The sequence below is a fragment of the Eleutherodactylus coqui genome, chromosome 10, assembly GCF_035609145.1.
Source record: "Eleutherodactylus coqui strain aEleCoq1 chromosome 10, aEleCoq1.hap1, whole genome shotgun sequence".
Lineage (NCBI taxonomy): Eukaryota > Metazoa > Chordata > Amphibia > Anura > Eleutherodactylidae > Eleutherodactylus > Eleutherodactylus coqui.
In genome coordinates, this window is record NC_089846.1 from 67,388,977 (window position 1) to 67,407,765 (window position 18,789).

General features: G+C 43.9%; 1 protein-coding gene across 1 annotated transcript in view; it reads left to right on the forward strand.

Moving 5' to 3' along the window:
* Window positions 1-17,314, forward strand: part of RAB4B (RAB4B, member RAS oncogene family) — a 42,732-nt gene extending 25,418 nt beyond the window's left edge. Inside the window, exons 5-8 of the mRNA XM_066581231.1 lie at window positions 4,418-4,572; window positions 7,683-7,778; window positions 12,605-12,728; window positions 16,252-17,314. Of these exons, the coding sequence (XP_066437328.1) occupies window positions 4,418-4,572; window positions 7,683-7,778; window positions 12,605-12,720 (367 nt within the window). The 3' untranslated portion in view covers window positions 12,721-12,728; window positions 16,252-17,314. The remainder of the gene's footprint in view (window positions 1-4,417; window positions 4,573-7,682; window positions 7,779-12,604; window positions 12,729-16,251) is intronic.
* The last annotated feature ends 1,475 nt before the right edge of the window (window positions 17,315-18,789 follow it).

Sequence of the window (18,789 nt, forward strand, 5' to 3'; positions counted from 1 at the left end):
TCTGTTTTGCATGTAGAACGCCGTAAAACTGAAATCCAAAAAACAAATGGTGAAATTTCCCTAAAAAAAAAAAAAATTTTATTCAAGTTATACAATACATTATATGTACCCAAAAATGATGTCCTTGAAAAATACAACCTTGCCTGCAGAAAACAAGCCCTCATATAGCTATGTTAACAGAAAAATTCAAACATTAAGGCTCTAGGGATGCATAAAACGCTGAAAGTACTAACAGAGTACCTGCACTTTCAAAAAACTTTTGACATGTCATAGAGACACGTCAAAAGTATTGCTCAGTGGTGGTCTCACTGCTGAGATCCCCTCTGATCACTAGAATGAGGAGGTTGCAGGGCTCGCCTGAGCGCTGTGCTCCCTCAGCTATGCTCACTCGTTGGCTTTGCTTCCGGCAGCTGAAGACTGCTTCATGGAGGTGTATTCTGAAGCTTCCTATATTCCTCCACGAGGCTGTCTTCAGCTGACAACGAGTGAACATAACTAAGGGGGTACAGCGCTCTAGTGAGCGCTGCACCCCCCTCATTCTAACGATCATTGGAACCCCCATTGATCAATACTTTTGACATGTCATACGTTTTCTGAAAGTGCAGAGTTTTTTTAAGCAGTTGACCTTGTCTACTCATAGACCAGAAAAGTTAGAAACACTCAAAACATGAATTTAATGCAATGCAAATGTATAAATATGTTTTATATTCTCACTATATAAAGTACAGGAATGATACTACATCGGTTGTTAGCAAAAATGGCACTTATTAGGTGACTCGCCTTCTACATCAGGTTACTGTAGCTGTGGTGACTCCATGACCTGAGATATTATCTGTATACAATGGCTCCTGTTAGACCAGTCTCATGTTGGGTATGATCGTAGTCCTGAACAAAGTTAATAATCAACCGTCCTAGATCCAGTTCTGAGAAGTCTGCATGTGACCTTTACTGCGCTCCTGCCAAATGTACGAAACCTGTCGTTTATCTAAATACGTCAGCTCTTAGCGATCTAAAGGTCACTGAGAGCGATGAATGCGGCGTTTCCTGATGACATTATGATTTTGAAAATAGATATAAGTACCATATATACTCGAGTATAAGCCTAGGTGTTCAGCACATTTTTTTGTGCTGAAAAAGCCCCCCTCGGCTTATACTCGAGTCAGGGAAAGGTTAAAAAAAACCCTCCATACTCCCCTTCCAGCCGGCGTCTGTGTCCCCAGCGGTGGTGCGGCAAGCTGCTCGAATTCCTGTGTTCCCGGCGGCGATACGGTAATCAGCTTGAATTCTCCCTGCTGTCATTCCCCCCGCCGTACTAACTGCTCAGCTCTGTCATCCCCCCACCATCAATGCTGTGATTGGATCGAGCGCCAGCCAATCACAGCCGGCGCTTTATCATTCACAGCCAATCAGTGAATGACATTCACTGATTGGCTGTGAATGAGCGAGCGCTGGCTGTGATTGGCTGGCACTCGATCCAATCACAGTGCTTAGCAGAGATGACAGAGCCAAGCAGAGAGGACAACGGGGAGAATTCAAGTAGCTTGCCGCATAGACACAGATGCCTGCTGGGAGGTAAGTATGGAGGTTTTTTTTTTTTTTTTTTTACCCAGTATATACTCGAGTATACCTCGGCTTATACTTGAGTCAATACGTTTTCCCAGTTTTGTGTGGTAAAACTTATTGACTCGGCTTATACTCGGGTCGGCTAATACTCGAGTATATACAGTACTTAGAATAGTTTTTTTACTTCAATTTCTGTTCCACCTTACAAGATAAGAGGCTCGTGTCGAGGTTTGATGAATGCAAAGTATCACAGACACTCTTGTAGGGGGAGCCCAGCAATGTCCATACTTCATACCATATACACATCTATAAGGGGAGCCCAGCAACATCCATACTTCATACTACATACACGTGGATGAGGGCCGCTCAGCAATGTCTGTGCCTCATACCATATACACGACTACGTAGGGAGCAGCGTTCATGCTTCAAAGCACATACACGGATATATAGGGAGCCCAACAGTGTTCATGCTTCATACCGCATACATGACTATATAGGGAGCCCAGCAATGTTCATGCTTCATACCGCATACATGACTATATAGGGAGCCCAGCAATGTTCATGCTTCATACCGCATACATGACTATATAGGGAGCCCAGCAATGTTCATGCTTCATACCGCATAAATGACTATATAGGGAGCCCAGCAATGTTCATGCTTCATACTGCATACATGACTATATAGGGAGCCCAGCAATGTTCATGCTTCATACCGCATACATGTTGGTAACGGTCAATCAGCAGTGTCATGTGTTATGCCACATATGTGTCCTTAAGGGTAGCCTAGCAGTGTCCATGCTTCATACCACATATACGTCTATAAGGGAAGGCTGTCAATTACTGATAGCTCCGCCCATTTGGCTGTTCAGCTCAGAATGAGCAGCTATATAAATGAATACAAGTTATACTGAATCTTTCCCCCATAAAAGTATATATCAGTCTGCTCAGCTCCTCCGGCTCTATAACATGATGCCTGCAGTTTGGACAGGTTGTTCTAGCTGACAGATACCCTTTAAAGATAGACTGGGGCAGTAGAAAAAAAGATAGAAACAGTTCCCACTTCTTATGCATTCTCTGTTCTCACACATACAGCACTCATTTTGGTGATGCTGCCTCTATTGGTTCCAGTGGTCACATGATTGATCATGTGATTGCTGGGATGCAGCTAGTAGGAGGCTGTTACTTGGTCTGACTAGACCCAGCACAGCTCTAACACTGACAATAGGGCTGATCTTCCCAGACCAGAACAATAAGGCCACGCTTGCAATCTGCGCTGATTCCAAGCTTATTCCGCATAAGATCCCCTTCGGTTAAGTGTTCCATTAACTTAAAGGGGTTGTCTCGCGAAATCAAGTGGGGTTATACACTTCTGTATGGCCATATTAATGCACTTTGTAATATACATCGTGCATTAAATATGAGCCATACAGAAGTTATTCACTTACCTGCTCCGTTGCTAGCGTCCTCGTCTCCATGGTTCCGTCTAAATTCGCTGGCAGCTTGCTTTTTTAGACGCGCTTGCGCAGTCCGGTCTTCTGCTCTCAGCACGAGCCGCTTCAGCCTGCTAGCCGCTACAGCTCTTCTGCGCATGCGCAGACGAGCTGTCACTTCTCGGGAGCGCGCTGGAGCGGCCATTCTGTACCATCCTCTCTTAGAGGAAGGTGCAGAAACTTGAGCCGCCCAGCTGTCCCGAGAAGCCGCCCAGCCGTCCCGCCGTACTGCCGCCCAGGTAAGTGATGGGCCGGGGGGGGTCTGCCGCTGGGCCGGGGGGGGGGGGTCTGCCGCTGGGCCGGGGGGGGGGGGGGGGTCTGCCGCTGGGCCGGGGGGGGGGGGGGGTCTGCCGCTGGGCCGGGGGGGCCTTCGTCTGTTGTCTAGCGCCGGTTACCTGCTGCCTGGCGGTGGGTGACTGTGTGCCGTGGTCGGCCGCGTTCAATCCAGGGGTCCGGTCGGCGGCTGCGGGGCGTCTGGTTGTCAGGGAGACACAGCTGGTAGCGTCTCGGGAGCGTGTACGTCGGGCTACAGCAAGCGACGGGAAAAAAGCCGGCGGCCATCTTGGGAAAATTTTTATAAGTTGCTGAAACGCTGGAACTGTAAGTACAAACCAGCTAGAAAAGTCATTTACATGGGTGATTAGTAATGTATGCTGGGCAAAAAAAAAAATTCACTGCTTCCTCGAGACAACCCCTTTAAATGGGAATCTGCTCTGTAATCTACGGGAGAATATGTGACAAGTCGATTCTTGATGTGAAATGTGCATCTGGTTTACTGCATGTGGATTAGTCCCATTGAACAAGGGTCATCCACGTGCGGATCTGTTGCAGCCAATTTGCAAATCCGCTACAGTGTTTAATGCCACGCTCACACAGGATGATCATGTTGATAGTCCAACAAATAAAAAAGGTAATGCTTTTTAACAGATTTGCGTTTAAAATCGGCGTCTGGTCCTGAGTGCCCTGGAGCTGAATCGGTTAAAAGAAAAAATCTTATCCCCACACTAAATTTTCAACCTACCACTAGGGGGCCTCTGTGCGCTGCTTATTTATGTCTGTTCTGGTAATCAGCAGTTCATTCTTCGTTTTGGAGCAGCAGTCTTAATTACGTTCACCCATACAAGGAGTTGTGTGGTTGTAAGCGCCATAATGACTACAGTCTATATAGGAGTCACTTGTGACATACTGTACATACGGTCTTACTGTGGTTTACCATGTCGGGTATTATAAGAATCGGTGTTTAATGGCAGGCTTGAACAGGTCTTGTGCTTCTGTATGGTCAGAGAGCCCCTATAAACGGCACTTAACAACCACATAAGCTATTTTGCATGTAGATACTGAGTTCCTGTTTGGTATTCTTGCAGCCGAGAGACTTACAACTCCTTGACCAACTGGTTGACTGATGCGCGGACACTGGCGAGTCCCAACATTATCATTATTTTATGCGGGAACAAGAAAGATTTGGATGCTGACCGAGAGGTGACGTTTTTAGAGGCATCCCGCTTTGCCCAGGAAAATGGTGAGATATCTGTTAAAATGGACATCTTTCTGCCGCTGTGTGGTTAGTTGCCATGTACAACACTCATTTTTCATTACAATAGCTTTTACGCACAAGGCCCAGTGTGTCTAGCCATTGCAAGTGCTAAAGGACTCACTCGCATGGGTGTATGGGGGCTGCGTATTACAGTTTCACAGTATCACAGTTTTAGAAGCCCATTCATTAGGCCATTCATAAATGTGTTTTTTCCACACGTGTAAAAAAAAAACAAAAACCACAGCATGTCCTATTTTGGGGCATAATATGCACACTATACGCTATGGGTGTTTAAAATACATAGTGAAAATGCATGTTACATGTGTATTTAACTGTGTGCTGTGTAGGACATGTGAAAAATACACACTATGAGCAGCCCCCATACACCTATGTCAGTGAGCCATTATACTGTGTTTTCTGGCTCATAGACATTATCATCCCAGTTTTTTTTAAACTCAGAGGTACATGGAAATGTGACGCCACAGTAAGCTGAAGTGCCCTCCCCATATTTAGCAATACAATGCCAGTCACAGTGCCCACTGTAAGGCCTCGTACTCATAAACGTATTCTACCCACATAATACGCAGTGAGTGGAGTCGATGAAAGTACATTGATTTCCATTGATCCATGCACACTTGCAAATATACATTGCGTATAATACATGTGCAAAAAAGAAAACTGCATATTCTATTTTACCACGTATTACGCGTGTACAGCCCTATTGTTTAACTTACTGTACTAATGTAATCTGAAACGGTGTGTAATAAATTGCCTCTACTGGCACCTTAGAGTTAAAGCCCAAGGCAGCAGTTACTGTGAAAAGGCCACTTAACTGATAAATCAGGGCTCCAGATGGCCACCAATAATGCACACAAGATTTTGCAAATGGCAACCGGACTCTTCGGTCTGGTCACCATTTGCTAACAGCTCCGCTGCACGCCGTATGGCTTTAGTAAGCAGTCTCTTCTATGCTTCTGAGCAGCGTGCCTAGAGTACAACACCAAGGACCCCCTTGTGCTTCCTAGCGCACACATCACTCTGTACATTCCTGTACAGCGCTTCGATGTGGGCACCAACTATGAGTGTAGCACGAGCCGCTCTCCACTACAGGGGTGAAAGGGTGGCAAGACATTCTCTCTCAACTCCTACACCACTGCGAGTGAGTGCGGGCCACAATGTCCACTACTGTATAAACCATGACGTCTCAAGTCCCCTTTTATTAGCCCATATATATTAATAATAATTTTTAATAATAATCTTTATTTGTATAGCGCCAACATATTCCGCAGCGCTTACATAGACAGGGGGATACAGAAAGACAAAAGTACAAAAATTTACAGAACCACGGTTACATCGTAATCAGTTGATGGAAAAAATAGGGGTGAGGGTCCTGCTCCAACGAGCTTACATACTACAAGTAATGGGGTGACACAGAGGGTAAAGGACTGGAGATGTGCACGGTATGGCGAGGTGGAGAGTGAGGGACGCTATACACATAGACAATGGTCAGACATTTGGCCGTGTGACGGCAGAATCGGTATGACTGCAGGGACAGTTGATGGTGGCCAGCAGGGATTGCAGTCAGTAGGTCTGGGAGCATGTTATCAGGCGGAGTACAAAGGGGTTTGTTTAGGGAATGCAGTATGCCTCCCTGAAGAGGTGCGTTTTTAGAGGATTCCTGAAGTTTTTCGAGTCCTGGATTGCCCGGGTAGCCTTTGATAGTGCGTTCCAGAGGACCGGTGCTGCTCTGGAGAAGTCTTGGAGGCGGGAATGAGAAGTTAATGCCTTAGTGTGTCATGTGGTCATCCAATCACATGGTGGAAGTGTTTCGGTTACAAACAGACACAGGCTACGCTAAGGCATATAAATAGCCAAGGTAGGAAATGGAAACTTGGCTGCTACTACTATGGGCATGGGGGATAGTTAGTGGGCTGTAAGTGGGCATAGCTCATGTTAGGGTGTATTCACACGGGTGGGGGGTTAGATGTGGTAAAAAGCGCATAAGAAAATAGGCGTGTTTTCTGCTGCAATTTTGTTGAATTTGCAATTTGCCGCAGATGCTGCAAAAACGCGCATGATTTTTGGTATGGTTTATACTGCATCTAAACCGCACCCCTTCTGAATGCACCCTTACTGGGCGGAGGAGCGTTAAATGTGCCTATAATGCTGCAAGTGGGCGCTCCAGTTATGATTTAATATACTTCACAGGGACACTTTAGGTGTCGATATATAGTTAGAGGATGTGCAGGTGTCAGTAAAGTGTTAACGGGGACGGTCTGTGCTACATGGAGTTTTTTTTGTTTAGGAGCCAACGGCTCTTAGGTATTTTTTTTGAAGTCAGGAGCCTTGATAATGTGACATTGTAAGTTGAAGAAGAGGCTGCAGCTCTCGTTTGAGCTGTTTGCTGGGATTGCCCGGGGTGGGATGGGACCTCAACAATCCAATATTGATTACCTATTCTATGGATAAGTCATCAATATCCAAGTCCTGAAAAATCCTGAAGATACGTCCTCAATAGTAAAAGTCCTGGACAGCCCCTTTAAGGTGGAGAAACACCTTAGATAGCTGTTGACCGAAAGCTGCGTGTATTCACTCGTTTGAGCAATTAATCAGGTGAGTATTGGCCCATGTAAAGGTACCTAGACAGGGGAGCTCAGGTGACATTCTTTGTTTGTCATTTCTTCTTAAGGAGTGTGAAGAGACTTATAAGGCCAAACATGCTCCTCTGGGAAATATGCAGATAAGGAAGATGGAACAATACCTCCGTAGCACCACCTGCAGCATTCTTGCAAGTCAATGTTAGACTCTTTATACAAGCCTTATAACAATGACCGGGAATAGTAGACCAAGCCAGAATCCATACACAAACAGCTGTTTCAGGATTTTTGCCCCTCATCAGTGTGCAGTAGGTTTCTGGCTTGGCTAGTGAGAGGCCTATAGATGTGGGTCAGGAGGGGTATCGGGATGTGTTTTTTTTTTTGCAGCAGTTGTGTTCTGGAGCAGTTTCCTGCCTTACAAAGCATAGGAAATGTAACTGTTCATAATTTAATAACTCCATTTAATGAGTTGTAGTTAATTATTGTATTTCTTTGCAGAATTGATGTTTCTAGAAACAAGTGCGCTGACTGGAGAGAATGTGGAGGAAGCTTTTCTCAAGTGTGCACGGACAATATTAAGTAAAATCGATTCAGGTAAGAGAGAGTGCGGTGGAAAGCTACTAAATCGTGCGGATTTGAAGGGTCAATGTGACAGACCTTATAACTAAAGGGCCTTTTACACAGCCGGTGATTGGGAACAAACTGTTATCTGGAGGTTCGTTTGATTATTTCCCTGTGTGAAGGCGCCTGCAGGCATTGGCCATTTACCTGCAATGAGTAACGCTCACTACTCGTTCCCTTGTCGTTATTACTGACTTTCCGTCAGCGAAAAAACTGTCGCTTGAACGCTGGCTACTCGTTCAGTCTAAATGCTCCCCGCTCAGCGTTTCACATAGAAGCCCACAATACGGTGATAAGTCTTGCTGCCTAAATGCTCTGCACGAGCGCTAACGACCTTAGCGGTGACCTCAGTGCTCATGCAGGCGTTTAGATGACTGTTGTCCCATGTAAAGGAGCATTAGGCTAAAAACGGGCAAATGCTGGTTTGTTAGATGATCACTTATGCCGCACCAAAAATCATCATTGTTGGCAGCACATCTCACTGTGTAAACATGGGGTGTGCTGTTGACAATGATGAAAGTGTATGGGGGACAAACGATAGCCGCACTGATTGCTCGTCCCCCATACGGTTTGTATTGGCTTGTGTGAAGGTCATTTTATCAAGGGCCAATATTGTTCGTTCTGCGTCTCATATGACTCAAATTGAACCATATAAATCGATTCTTGGGGTTTGTGTTAATTAGGTTATCTAACAGATGCCCTAAAGGGGTATTTAGAAGAGGGTCGTTTTTTTTTGTTGTTGTTTTCACCTATCCACTGGATAGGTGAAAACTGTAACTCCGATCGCTGGGACCCTCACCAATCTTAAGAGCGGGATGACCCATTGGCCCCACCTTCGGTGTCAGCTTTATTGCTACACCGACCGGAGTGAATAGAGCTCGGGTGGTGAATGTGCGGTGCTGCTCTATTTATTTCAGTGGGGCTGTGCTCAGTTCATTCTGGTCGGGACAGTGATAAAGCTGTGACTGCAAGGGAGATCACATAATCGCAAGTTAAGGTCCCAAAGGGGATGAAATAAGTTTAAATAAAATTGTTGACAATACTTAGAAACCATATAAAAGTAAAAAAAAACAAAAAAAACTTTTCTGATCCTTCATATTAAGTTTTTTTTTAAGTCATAATTTCTCGCCACATCTGTAAAAGATTTAACTATTAACCCGTTCCCGCTGCAGGGCGTAAGTTTACGTCCTGGCAGCCTGGTACTTTCTGCAACAGGACGTAAACTTACGTCCTGGAGATAGCGCGGGATCACATATGATCCCGCGCTATCCCGCAGCGGGAGCCGGCTGTCAGTCACAGCCGGCGTCCCGCTGCAACAGCGGGGGGGCATCGGAGATGCGCCCCCCCGCTGTTAACCCCTTCCCTGCCGCGATCTAAGTAGATCGCGGCAGGGAAAGAGTTCACAGAGGGAGCGGACTCCCTCTGTGTCTCCGGCCAGAACTCGCGATGTCATTGCAAGAGCCCGGCCTGTCACCATGGCAATAGGACGCCAGACACTGGCGTCCTGTATTGCCTATGCCTATAATCGCTGTACAAGCGATAAGGCATGGCAGAGCAGTAGGTCTGCCATGCCTTATGACAGCGATCATCAGGGCAGTGGTTAAAGTCCCTCAGAGGGACACAAACAGTGTAAAAAAAACAAAGATTAAAAAAATGAATTTAAAAAAATGTAAAAAAGAAAAGAGTAAAAAAACCATTTTTTATGCTTTTTCTCAGATTAGCATAAAAAAGGTAAAAAAAATAAAACCCCACATATTTGGTATTGTCGCATCCGTAACGACGCGTACAATAAGTTGCACATGCTTTTAACTGTGCACGGAAAAAAAACGCTTAAAAACTGAGGCTGCCTCACTAAAAACGCAATAAAAGTGATCAAAAAAGCCGTATGTACCCCAAAATGGTACCAGTAAAAACTACAGCTCGTCTCGCAAAAAATAAGCCCTCATAGAGCGCCGTACATCGAAAAATAAAAAAGTTACAGGACTTTGAATGCAGCGATTTAGAATAGAAAAAAGATTTCCAAAAAAAAGGGTTTTTATTGCAGAAAAGTGGGAAAACCTAAAGAAAATGTAAGAATTTTGGTATCGTTGTAACCGTACTGACACGCAGAAAAAATGGAATGTCTCATTTATGCTGCATGATTAACGTAAAAAAAAAAAAAATCTATGGCAGAATTGATGCGTTTTCTCTCCCTGCTATCATAAAAAAAAATAATAAAAATTTTACAATATAGTCTATGTACCCAAAAGTGGCACCGATAAAAACTACAGTTCGCCACGCAAAAAACAAGCCCTTATACGGCCACGTCGACAGAAAAATAAAGAAGTTATGGCTTTTGATAAGCGGAGAAGAAAATCCGCCAAAAATTGTTGCGTCCTTAAGCCCAAAATAGGCCATGTCATGAAGGGGTTAAAATATCCCATATATCCAATATATACATAATACCAGAATTGCGTTTTTAGTGCACTGTGTCTCCTAAACTGAAAAAGATTGAACAAAAAGTGATAAAGTTCTATGTATCTGAAAATAGAACCAATGAAAACTAAAAGATGCCCTGCAAAAAAAGAGCCCTTACACAGCCTCATTGACGGAAAAATAAAGTTACAGAGGTTAAAGTATGACAGCAGAAATCTATTTTTTTACAAGTTGTTTTAATTTTGAACATTTAATAATACCACATTTCTGCAGTTTTTTATAAAGTTTAACATGTCATTTTTACCGCACCTTGAAACCCCAAGAAGCAGTTGCATAATTTTGTTTTTTTCGGTTTTCATCCTGCTAAAAATAAAAAAAAAGTTTTTAAAAAAATGTAAAAATTAAAGTTCTCAAAATGTGGGGTTGAAAAAATGAAAATGACAAAATCTGCTTGTCGATAAAGGGTTAATGTGAGAATTGTGATGTGGAAACTAGTTCATTAGAGTTTCTCTGAAAACCATTGCTCGAGGTATATTCTCCTCCCTGGTTTGACATTGGGTGTGGAGAGACACAACTGCACTCTGGGCAGCACCGCTGTGATGCCAACGAGTATTGTGCACTCGCCCAGAGTCCGATTGGGCGGGGGAGTATGTCTGGAGCAATGCTTTACAAGTAGATGGCTAACCGGTCAGATTGTCTTCCTAGTGTGAATGCCCAAACAGCCATTACCAGATCCACATCCTGCAGATTTCTGGGGCTCTGGGTTCAGCAGTCCAGGATATTTATATGACATAGTGTATTTAATCCATAAAGCCCTGTCCATCGTCTCTCGGAGTTTGGAGTGACGTCAGTCGGTCACAGGAGCCATGTCCTCCTAATCCTGTTAATCCAGAAACGTCATGTTACTATTTTTGCAGTGCCGCGTATTTTCATACAGGGAGTATTTAAAGGGGTATTCCTATCACAGCAAACTATGCCCGATCCAAAGGATGGAGGATAACTTGCTGATCGGTGGGGGTCTGGCTGCGGGGACAACTACCGATCGTGAGAATGCAGTCCTGGCATCCTGAAGTTTGGGTAATGGAGGACACATGTGCAGCCTTGGTCCATTCACTTCAGTGGGACTGTAGGAGATGGCCACGTTCAAGCACTCAGGTATCTCTGATGGTCACATTGAAGTGAATGGAGTAGACTGGCCCACACTACTCAAGATGCACTAGGACTGCATTCTTGCAATCGGTATTGGTGTCCCAGCAGTCGGACCATCGCCGATCAGCAAGTTGTCCTCTATCCTGTGGTTAGGGAATAGTTTTCTGTGATGGGAATTGCCCTTTAACTGTTATATTTCTTGTATTACCCATTGCCGACTTGCCATTATATTCATCTTCTAATCCTTACCCATAATACATTGTTTTGAAATGACTAGAACAAGGGCTGCACATCTTGTACCTGTACGTGACAGGTGTGAATTGGGTTGAACTCTGGACTTCTCGGTATAAACCTGGATGCAACTTGCATCAGACAGTACATGGACACACGTCTGTGTGCTGTCCAATATCCCACTGACCTTGCACACTGCATGTTCTATTCTTGCCCTGCCCAGAACCGACCCCCAGCAGCATCAAGCATGCCGGTAAGCAAAAAAATTCTGAAAAAGGTGCATGTAGACACAGACCTAAAAAGAATATATGAACTTTGCACATGTGGACCTTCTATGTTTAGGAGTCATTGTGCATCCTATTTTCTGCTTAGATCCCACTTTCAGCCACTAATATAAACTTTTAAACCTTTTTTTTATGAAAAGTTACACTTTAACCCAAAATTGCATGAAGGTGCCGGTGTATGTTAAGTGCTGAAAGGCAATTCTTAAAGTATTCCAGGTGTGTGCTTTCAAAAAATATATTGGAATAGAGGTTTAGTATGAATTTAAAAAAAAAATACTTTTTTTTTTGTCTGTTTTGTAATTTTAGGCTTAATCTGTATGAGACAAAATTGATCTGCCTACTGAAGGTGCAAATTGTTAAAAAAAAAAACAACAAAAAAAAACAGCAGTGAAAGGGTTAAAGTGTTGCTCCAGGCAAAACTGATTCACTTTGTTATACTTAGTGCATGGGGCGGAGCTTGACAGGGCTTCACAGTTTATCCCTCCCTGCATCCTTATGCTCCACCCCCTCAGGTCCTCTATTAGGTGTATCACAGGGTGTCAGTTTTGCTCAATGTGTTCCTTTAATACCTGCAGTGGGATATTCAGTGGTGATCTCCAGTGCAGAGTGCAGTTTTGCATAAAGAACCAGTGACCCGTCAGCTATAATCCAAAAGCAATTTTTTGCCATGCTGCTTTTTGTGTACTTGCCTCAGAAGTTCTTTCCTCTTTCGTCATCTAGGAGAGCTGGATCCTGAGAGGATGGGATCTGGGATCCAGTATGGTGAAGCCTCGCCACGGCATGCAAAGCACACGCATGGAACACAGCTACAGAACCGGCAGCAGTGCAACTGTTAGTGAGAAAGGTAAATGCGATACATTTGTAGCATCCAGGCCCCAAAGAAGCATTTGGTATAAGGACAAAAGGCTGCAAGGAAAATTTTTCTCCAGGAAGTTGCAACTCCTTTAAAGTGTATTTAGGGGGTCTTGGAGGGTCACAGGCCAAAGATTTCCATTTGCATAGAGTAACTGTCGGTGGGCGAAATGCTATACTGCCCAAATCCTCCAAGCTCCAAACCTGTGTTGTAACATTGCCTTGTTCCAGTGACGTTTTTTCAAAACACCCTATATCCTCATAACTTAACCCCTTAAGGACCAAGCACCGTAAATTTAGGGTGCTTGGTCCTGGGCTTTAATCCTGGGTGATGGCAAAAATAAAAGCTTCTGCAATCAAGCAGGAGCAGGTCAGGTCCCCGGCTGTCGGACACAGCTGAGGACAGAGAGGAGAAGGTAAAAGCTGTTTTAAATCACTTCTGCCTCAATGAGCACTATGTACGAAAAAGTGAAAGCAGAAGTGTTAGTTCTGCTATGTGACCTGGTGATCACGTGACCAACGGATGCCCTCTGTCACAGCAGAGCTGCAGGTTCCTAGCAGACCGTGATCAGCTCTGTTAGTGACTAATGTCCCTACATGGGGATGTTTTTCCCTGTAACTGGGGCCTCTATGGATGCCCCAGCTACAGTGAAAAAGTGTGGAATGAAAAAAAAAATTTTGACGTCTTATGACGTCATTGGAGATGAAAAAAAAAGTAGTACCAGGAATAACTTTTAAAAAAATTACGGAATAAAAAAGAAAATTACCCAAAACCCATTGCCATATGCACCTGGTAATTCAAAACTATACGAATGATATATCAAAACGTCCAAAACTAAATGAGGAGCCATTCCCGCACTTTTAGTTTAGTTTAAATATACTAATTTTAAAAATAAATAAAATTTAAAAAAATAATTTTTTTAGCTTTTTACCTGTAATAAAACAAAAAAAATGAAAAAAGATGTAAAAAAATAATTTTTGTAGCTGAAGAAAAACAAAATAGGGCAGTAAAATCCCTCTAGTCCTTTAGCAGTTAATAAAACATAGAAATATGTCTTGATAAGCTTAGTAAGTGGTTTTCTTCTCTCTCCGCACTTCCTCTGAGTTTTCCCTCTGCTTAGAGCAGTCTGGGCGGTCCAGCATGTGACTGCCCTTTACTTGTGGGAAACTGCATTTCCCAGGAGCCCCTTTCATCTCCTCCCAGCTACCTACAAAGCCTTCTTTAATACGAATGATGCAGGGATGTATCATCCTGCACTGACCAGATATCGGCTGCTCATAATGGTCCTTTTACGCTGAACGATCATCCTTCAAAAGAGCGAAAATGAACAATAAACGGTCGCTGTGAAAGATGAACGATAAATCGTTTGCTTTTCATTCATCATTCGTTTTATGCAGCCAGAAAAATCATCATTGGCGCGTTCACTAATCGTTCGGTTTAAATACTGGTCTTGCAGTCTTTTTCGCTCACTTATACAGCGAATGCGAACGACTGAATGATTTCCCGTGTGAACGCGCCAACTATGTACCTGCTGTATAACCAGGCTACACGAGCGAAATCGCTCGTCCAAACATGAAATGGTTTGGTGTAAACGGACCCGAAGACTCTTTTTACACAGAGAGCGAGAACTTGTTCGTTCGAGCGAACAATAACCGAGGTCACTCATTCAGAAACTGTGTTGCAATAAATGTGAATGACTGAACAATCGCCATTTACACGTAACAAGTGAGCGATTACTTTTATGCCTGCATGAAATGAATGGCAAACGATAACTGAATCGCTCAATCGTGGCCATTTTTAAACTGAACGATATTGATCACATTCACACGATCCAATGCTTTTTTGAATGGGCCCTAACTTAGGGTTCATTCACACAGATGTATAAAACCTTGGTCCAAGGAAAATGGACCGATTTTACTGTGTATGCTTGTTATGTGCGGTTTTGGGTTTTTTTACATTCATTTGCCATCTGTGTGCCATCCTTTTTTCACATGTGCAAAAAAAAACTCCAAAACACAGGAGGGCCCAAGTGATATATCACTTTTCTTGTTTTCAGTGTCTCCTGGCAACATGCATAAAAAAACACAGTGCAGTCATGTAGCATCCATGTTCACTGCGGGTTTGTTTTTTTGCTTTCATAGATTTTTGTTCATGAATCTGTGAATATGGATCAAAATAAGACCTGCTGCAATTAAATTATTATTATTTTTGTACATGTAACCTCAGTCCAAATAAAAATGCATGTCCGACTATACCAGTTTACTTTCACAGGTCCATGTGTTGTCTCTTTTCAGTCAGTAAGAAATACAGACCGCACACAGTCAGAATAGACACCTGTGGGATTTGGCGCAGTGCTGTCTCTTCACTCCCCCTGCAGGATGTAGCATCATCCTCTGCTCTTCTGTGCGGACCAGATCGGGCAAGCACTTTGATGTATACTGAGCATTCCCAGAAGGAGGGGACAGAGATAGCAGCATACTCAACCAGAGATACCTAGAACTACTCATTTTGGGAATACCTCCTTAAGGAAGCAGTTCAGTTGGTTGTGTTGCGCTGTTTCCGTTATTTTCATTCAGCTTTATAGAAGTCAGTGGAACTGTGTAGCACATCCAGCTCAGCTGTTCCCATAATGCCACGTACAGACTGGTATTCCCATCTCAACCATAATTGTCTGTCCCAGGCACGGAGGGTGTACATTACCTGTACTTGATTCTGTTAGCCATCATTCAGTTTCACCAGTTCTGGGTGCCATTGTAGGGTGGCCAAGATGATCACTGCTATTTTCTAATTATACTATGTGCTGCCTTGCAATTGGTCATGTGAGCAGCTCTGGCCAATCGCAGAGCAGGTATAATGTATTTAATGTCCACTCCTAACACTACCAACGCACTATGAACTATGATTTAGTGTAAAGATGACAATGGCCATCTTGGCCACCCAGAAACAGGACTCCAAACTGATTTGCAATGGCCAACAGAAGAGTAGCCTTCCAAAAAAGTGATCCATCATGTTGGGAAATGTTGCTGTTGGATAGATAATAGTAAAAGGATCTAGTATGATCGTCTGAATTTGGTTGATCACTCACCACTTTGCGCTTTTAAACCGTGCCCCCCTTATCAGCCAGTTTAATCTAGCATTTTGCTGGGATCAGGATTGTAGTTGATCAAAGTTTTGCGTGTATGGCTAGCTTTACAGTCTGAATCATCAAGTGCTGTGTTACGCTGCCCATAAACGTAAGATTTTAATTGGCCACAATGAGATTGTTCGTACAACCATTCCCAGCAGCAACGTCAGACTAAACTGGTCAATGAGGGAGAACATTAAAAATAAATAAATTGACTGTTTTTGGCAGCCAGCGCGGTCGCCCTTGTATGTAAGGACAGTGACAGAGAGTATTGGGAGTAGGTTTATCGGAAAGCTAACATGTGGCAGATGAGACATTTTAGAAATGGTGGCAGGAAGTAAACTCTGCTATTCAGAGGCTAATAACGATATTCTGTTTTTCTGTCCGCAGCCTTCCGCCTGTGAATATTTCACCGAGGAGAAGCACTTTTCATCATGCGCCAGACTAGACTGCACGTGCCCCTGACGTATTGCACTTACCTTGTATGAAAGAATAGCCAACTCGTCTCCTCCTACGTCCTTGTGTTTAGAAGCCCCTTATGACGGCCAATTTCCTGATATGGCTCCCTAAACGCAGCCCAAACATTGGAAGACGCCACTTCCTGCCTACGTCCTCCATACACCTTATCAAAGGAAGAGGAGCACTTAAAATCCAGGAGTGGTGTAAATATACGCATATCGAAAGACCAGCGTGGATGACTTGACCCCATGCTCATTCCGTCCATAGTAGGCTGCTCCCCACCCCTTGCCATAATACCCATGTGCCATTCAGTAGTCTCATCCCACTATGCTTTGCTGCTCAAGAAATTTGATTATTCTCCTCTTTTGCCATATTCCGATTTTTGAAGATTAGTTCTGAGTACAAGAGCCGGCAGGGTGAACTAGAACTGAGACCTGCTGTACATACCACTGGCTGGATAATGGTTAAATTATTTGTACACAGCCTCAATATGTATGTTTTATGCCTTCTTCTATTCTTTAGTCTCCTGTAAATAATTAGTTGAGCTTTTTTTTTTCCTTTTTTTTATATTTTTCTTTTACCGTGCTTCCAAAATATCCCCTCCATTTTCTTTGCTTGAAAGAGTTGTGCAGGATTAGAAAAACTTGGCTGCTTTCTAGCAAAGACGGGACCACATATGTTCATGGTTTGTGTCTGTTATTACAGCTCAGCGGAAATAGAAGTGACTGGGGCTAAGCTGCAATACCATATACAACCTGGGGACGGGTGTGGTGCTGATATGGAAGAAAGAAGCCATGTTTTTGTAATCCTGGAAACCCCCTTAATATTTTCAACAGATTGGAATGGCCCAATGTATGCGGCAGATGTTCTCTATAGTATTGCCTGTAATGGAAGGAGGACAAAATGATACTGATATAAATGTATCTGCGTTATAAATACAGTTATGTATTAAATAAAACCTATATAATATTTATCCAGAGTTGGATGGAAAGTATCAAGTCCACTGTCCTCTTTGTATATATGATTTTATAAAAGTCTAATGGCATCCATCATATTAGTGAACACCAATTTGTCAGTTTAACATAAAGTGGAATAAATGGGGGGAGAGATAGAGCCAACAAAGGAGACACTGAAGGAGCGGTCGGATAGGTAGAAGGAGAACCAGGAGAGAGAAGTGTCCTTGAGTCCAATGGAGCGAAGCATAGCGAGGAGGAGTTTATGGTAAACAGTCTCAAATGCTGCAGATAGATTGAGGAGGATCAGTAGGGAGTAGTCGCCCCTCGATTTGGGCGTTAGGAGGTTGTTTGACACTTTAGTCAGTGCGGTTTCTGTCGAGTGTAGAGGGTGAAAGCCGGACTGCAGGGGTCCAGAAGAGAGTTTTCTGAGAGGTAGCTTATAAGGCAGGAGTAAACCAGGCGTTCTAGTAGTTTAAAGATGGGTCGGTAGTTGGCAGTGTCGGTCGAGTCAAGAGTCGGTTTCTTTAGCAGTGGGGATATGATGACTTGTTTGAATGAGGAGGGGAAGATGCCAGAGAAATATTAAATATAGTGGTGAGGTGGGAGATGACCCTCGGGGAGAGGAATCTAAGGAGATGTGAGGGGAAAGGGTTGCTAGCGCAGGTGGTAGGACGAGCAGAGGAAAGCAATCTGGAGACTTCTTCCTCTGTCGTTGGTCTGAATACAGAGAGTGAGCAGGAGCTAGATGCAGTGCTGAAGAGTCTATGGTTAGAGCTAGTCTGGGATTAGGAGGTTATTTTCTGCCGGATGTTGTCGATTGTCTTTTTGAAGTAAAGCAGACAGCTCTTTAGCACTGAGATCCATCACTGGGGGCTGCAATTTTGGGCTGAGAAGGGAGTGGAAAGTGTCATAGAGTCGTTTAGGGTTGTGAGATAGTGAGGAGACAAGAGAGGTTAAGTAAGACCTGTTTGGCATGGTGGAGGGCGGGGTTGTAGGTTCTGAGCATGAATTTGAAATGGAGCCGTTTAGCACACCTAGAGCATCGCCGGATGAACAGTGTTTGAGGCGTGAACCATGGTTGCCAAGGTCTGCATCGGATGGTTTGGTTCACAGGGGGGCACCGCTTCCTTCAGGGCATGTTTGAGAGTGGTGTTTTAATGTGCGGCAGCCAGGTTGGGGCAGGAGAGGAGAGAGATGGGGGACAGAGAAGACTGTAGCATCTCAGCAGTTTTTGGTGTGAATGGCCTGAAGGTTCCTCTACGTACGTACGGTAGGAGGGTCTGGGGAGATACTAGGAAGCTGCACAGAGAAAGAGAGGAGGTTATGGTCCGAGAGCGGGAGAGGGGAGTTAGTGAAGTTGGAAGCAGAGCAGAGACTGAGAAAGACCAGATCAAGAGTATTGCCATCCTCATGGGTGGGAGAGGCAGTAAGTTGTAAGAGACCAAGGGAGGAGGTGAACGATAGAAGCTGAGAGGCAGATGGGGAAATGGTGTCGTTTGTGGGGATGTTAGTT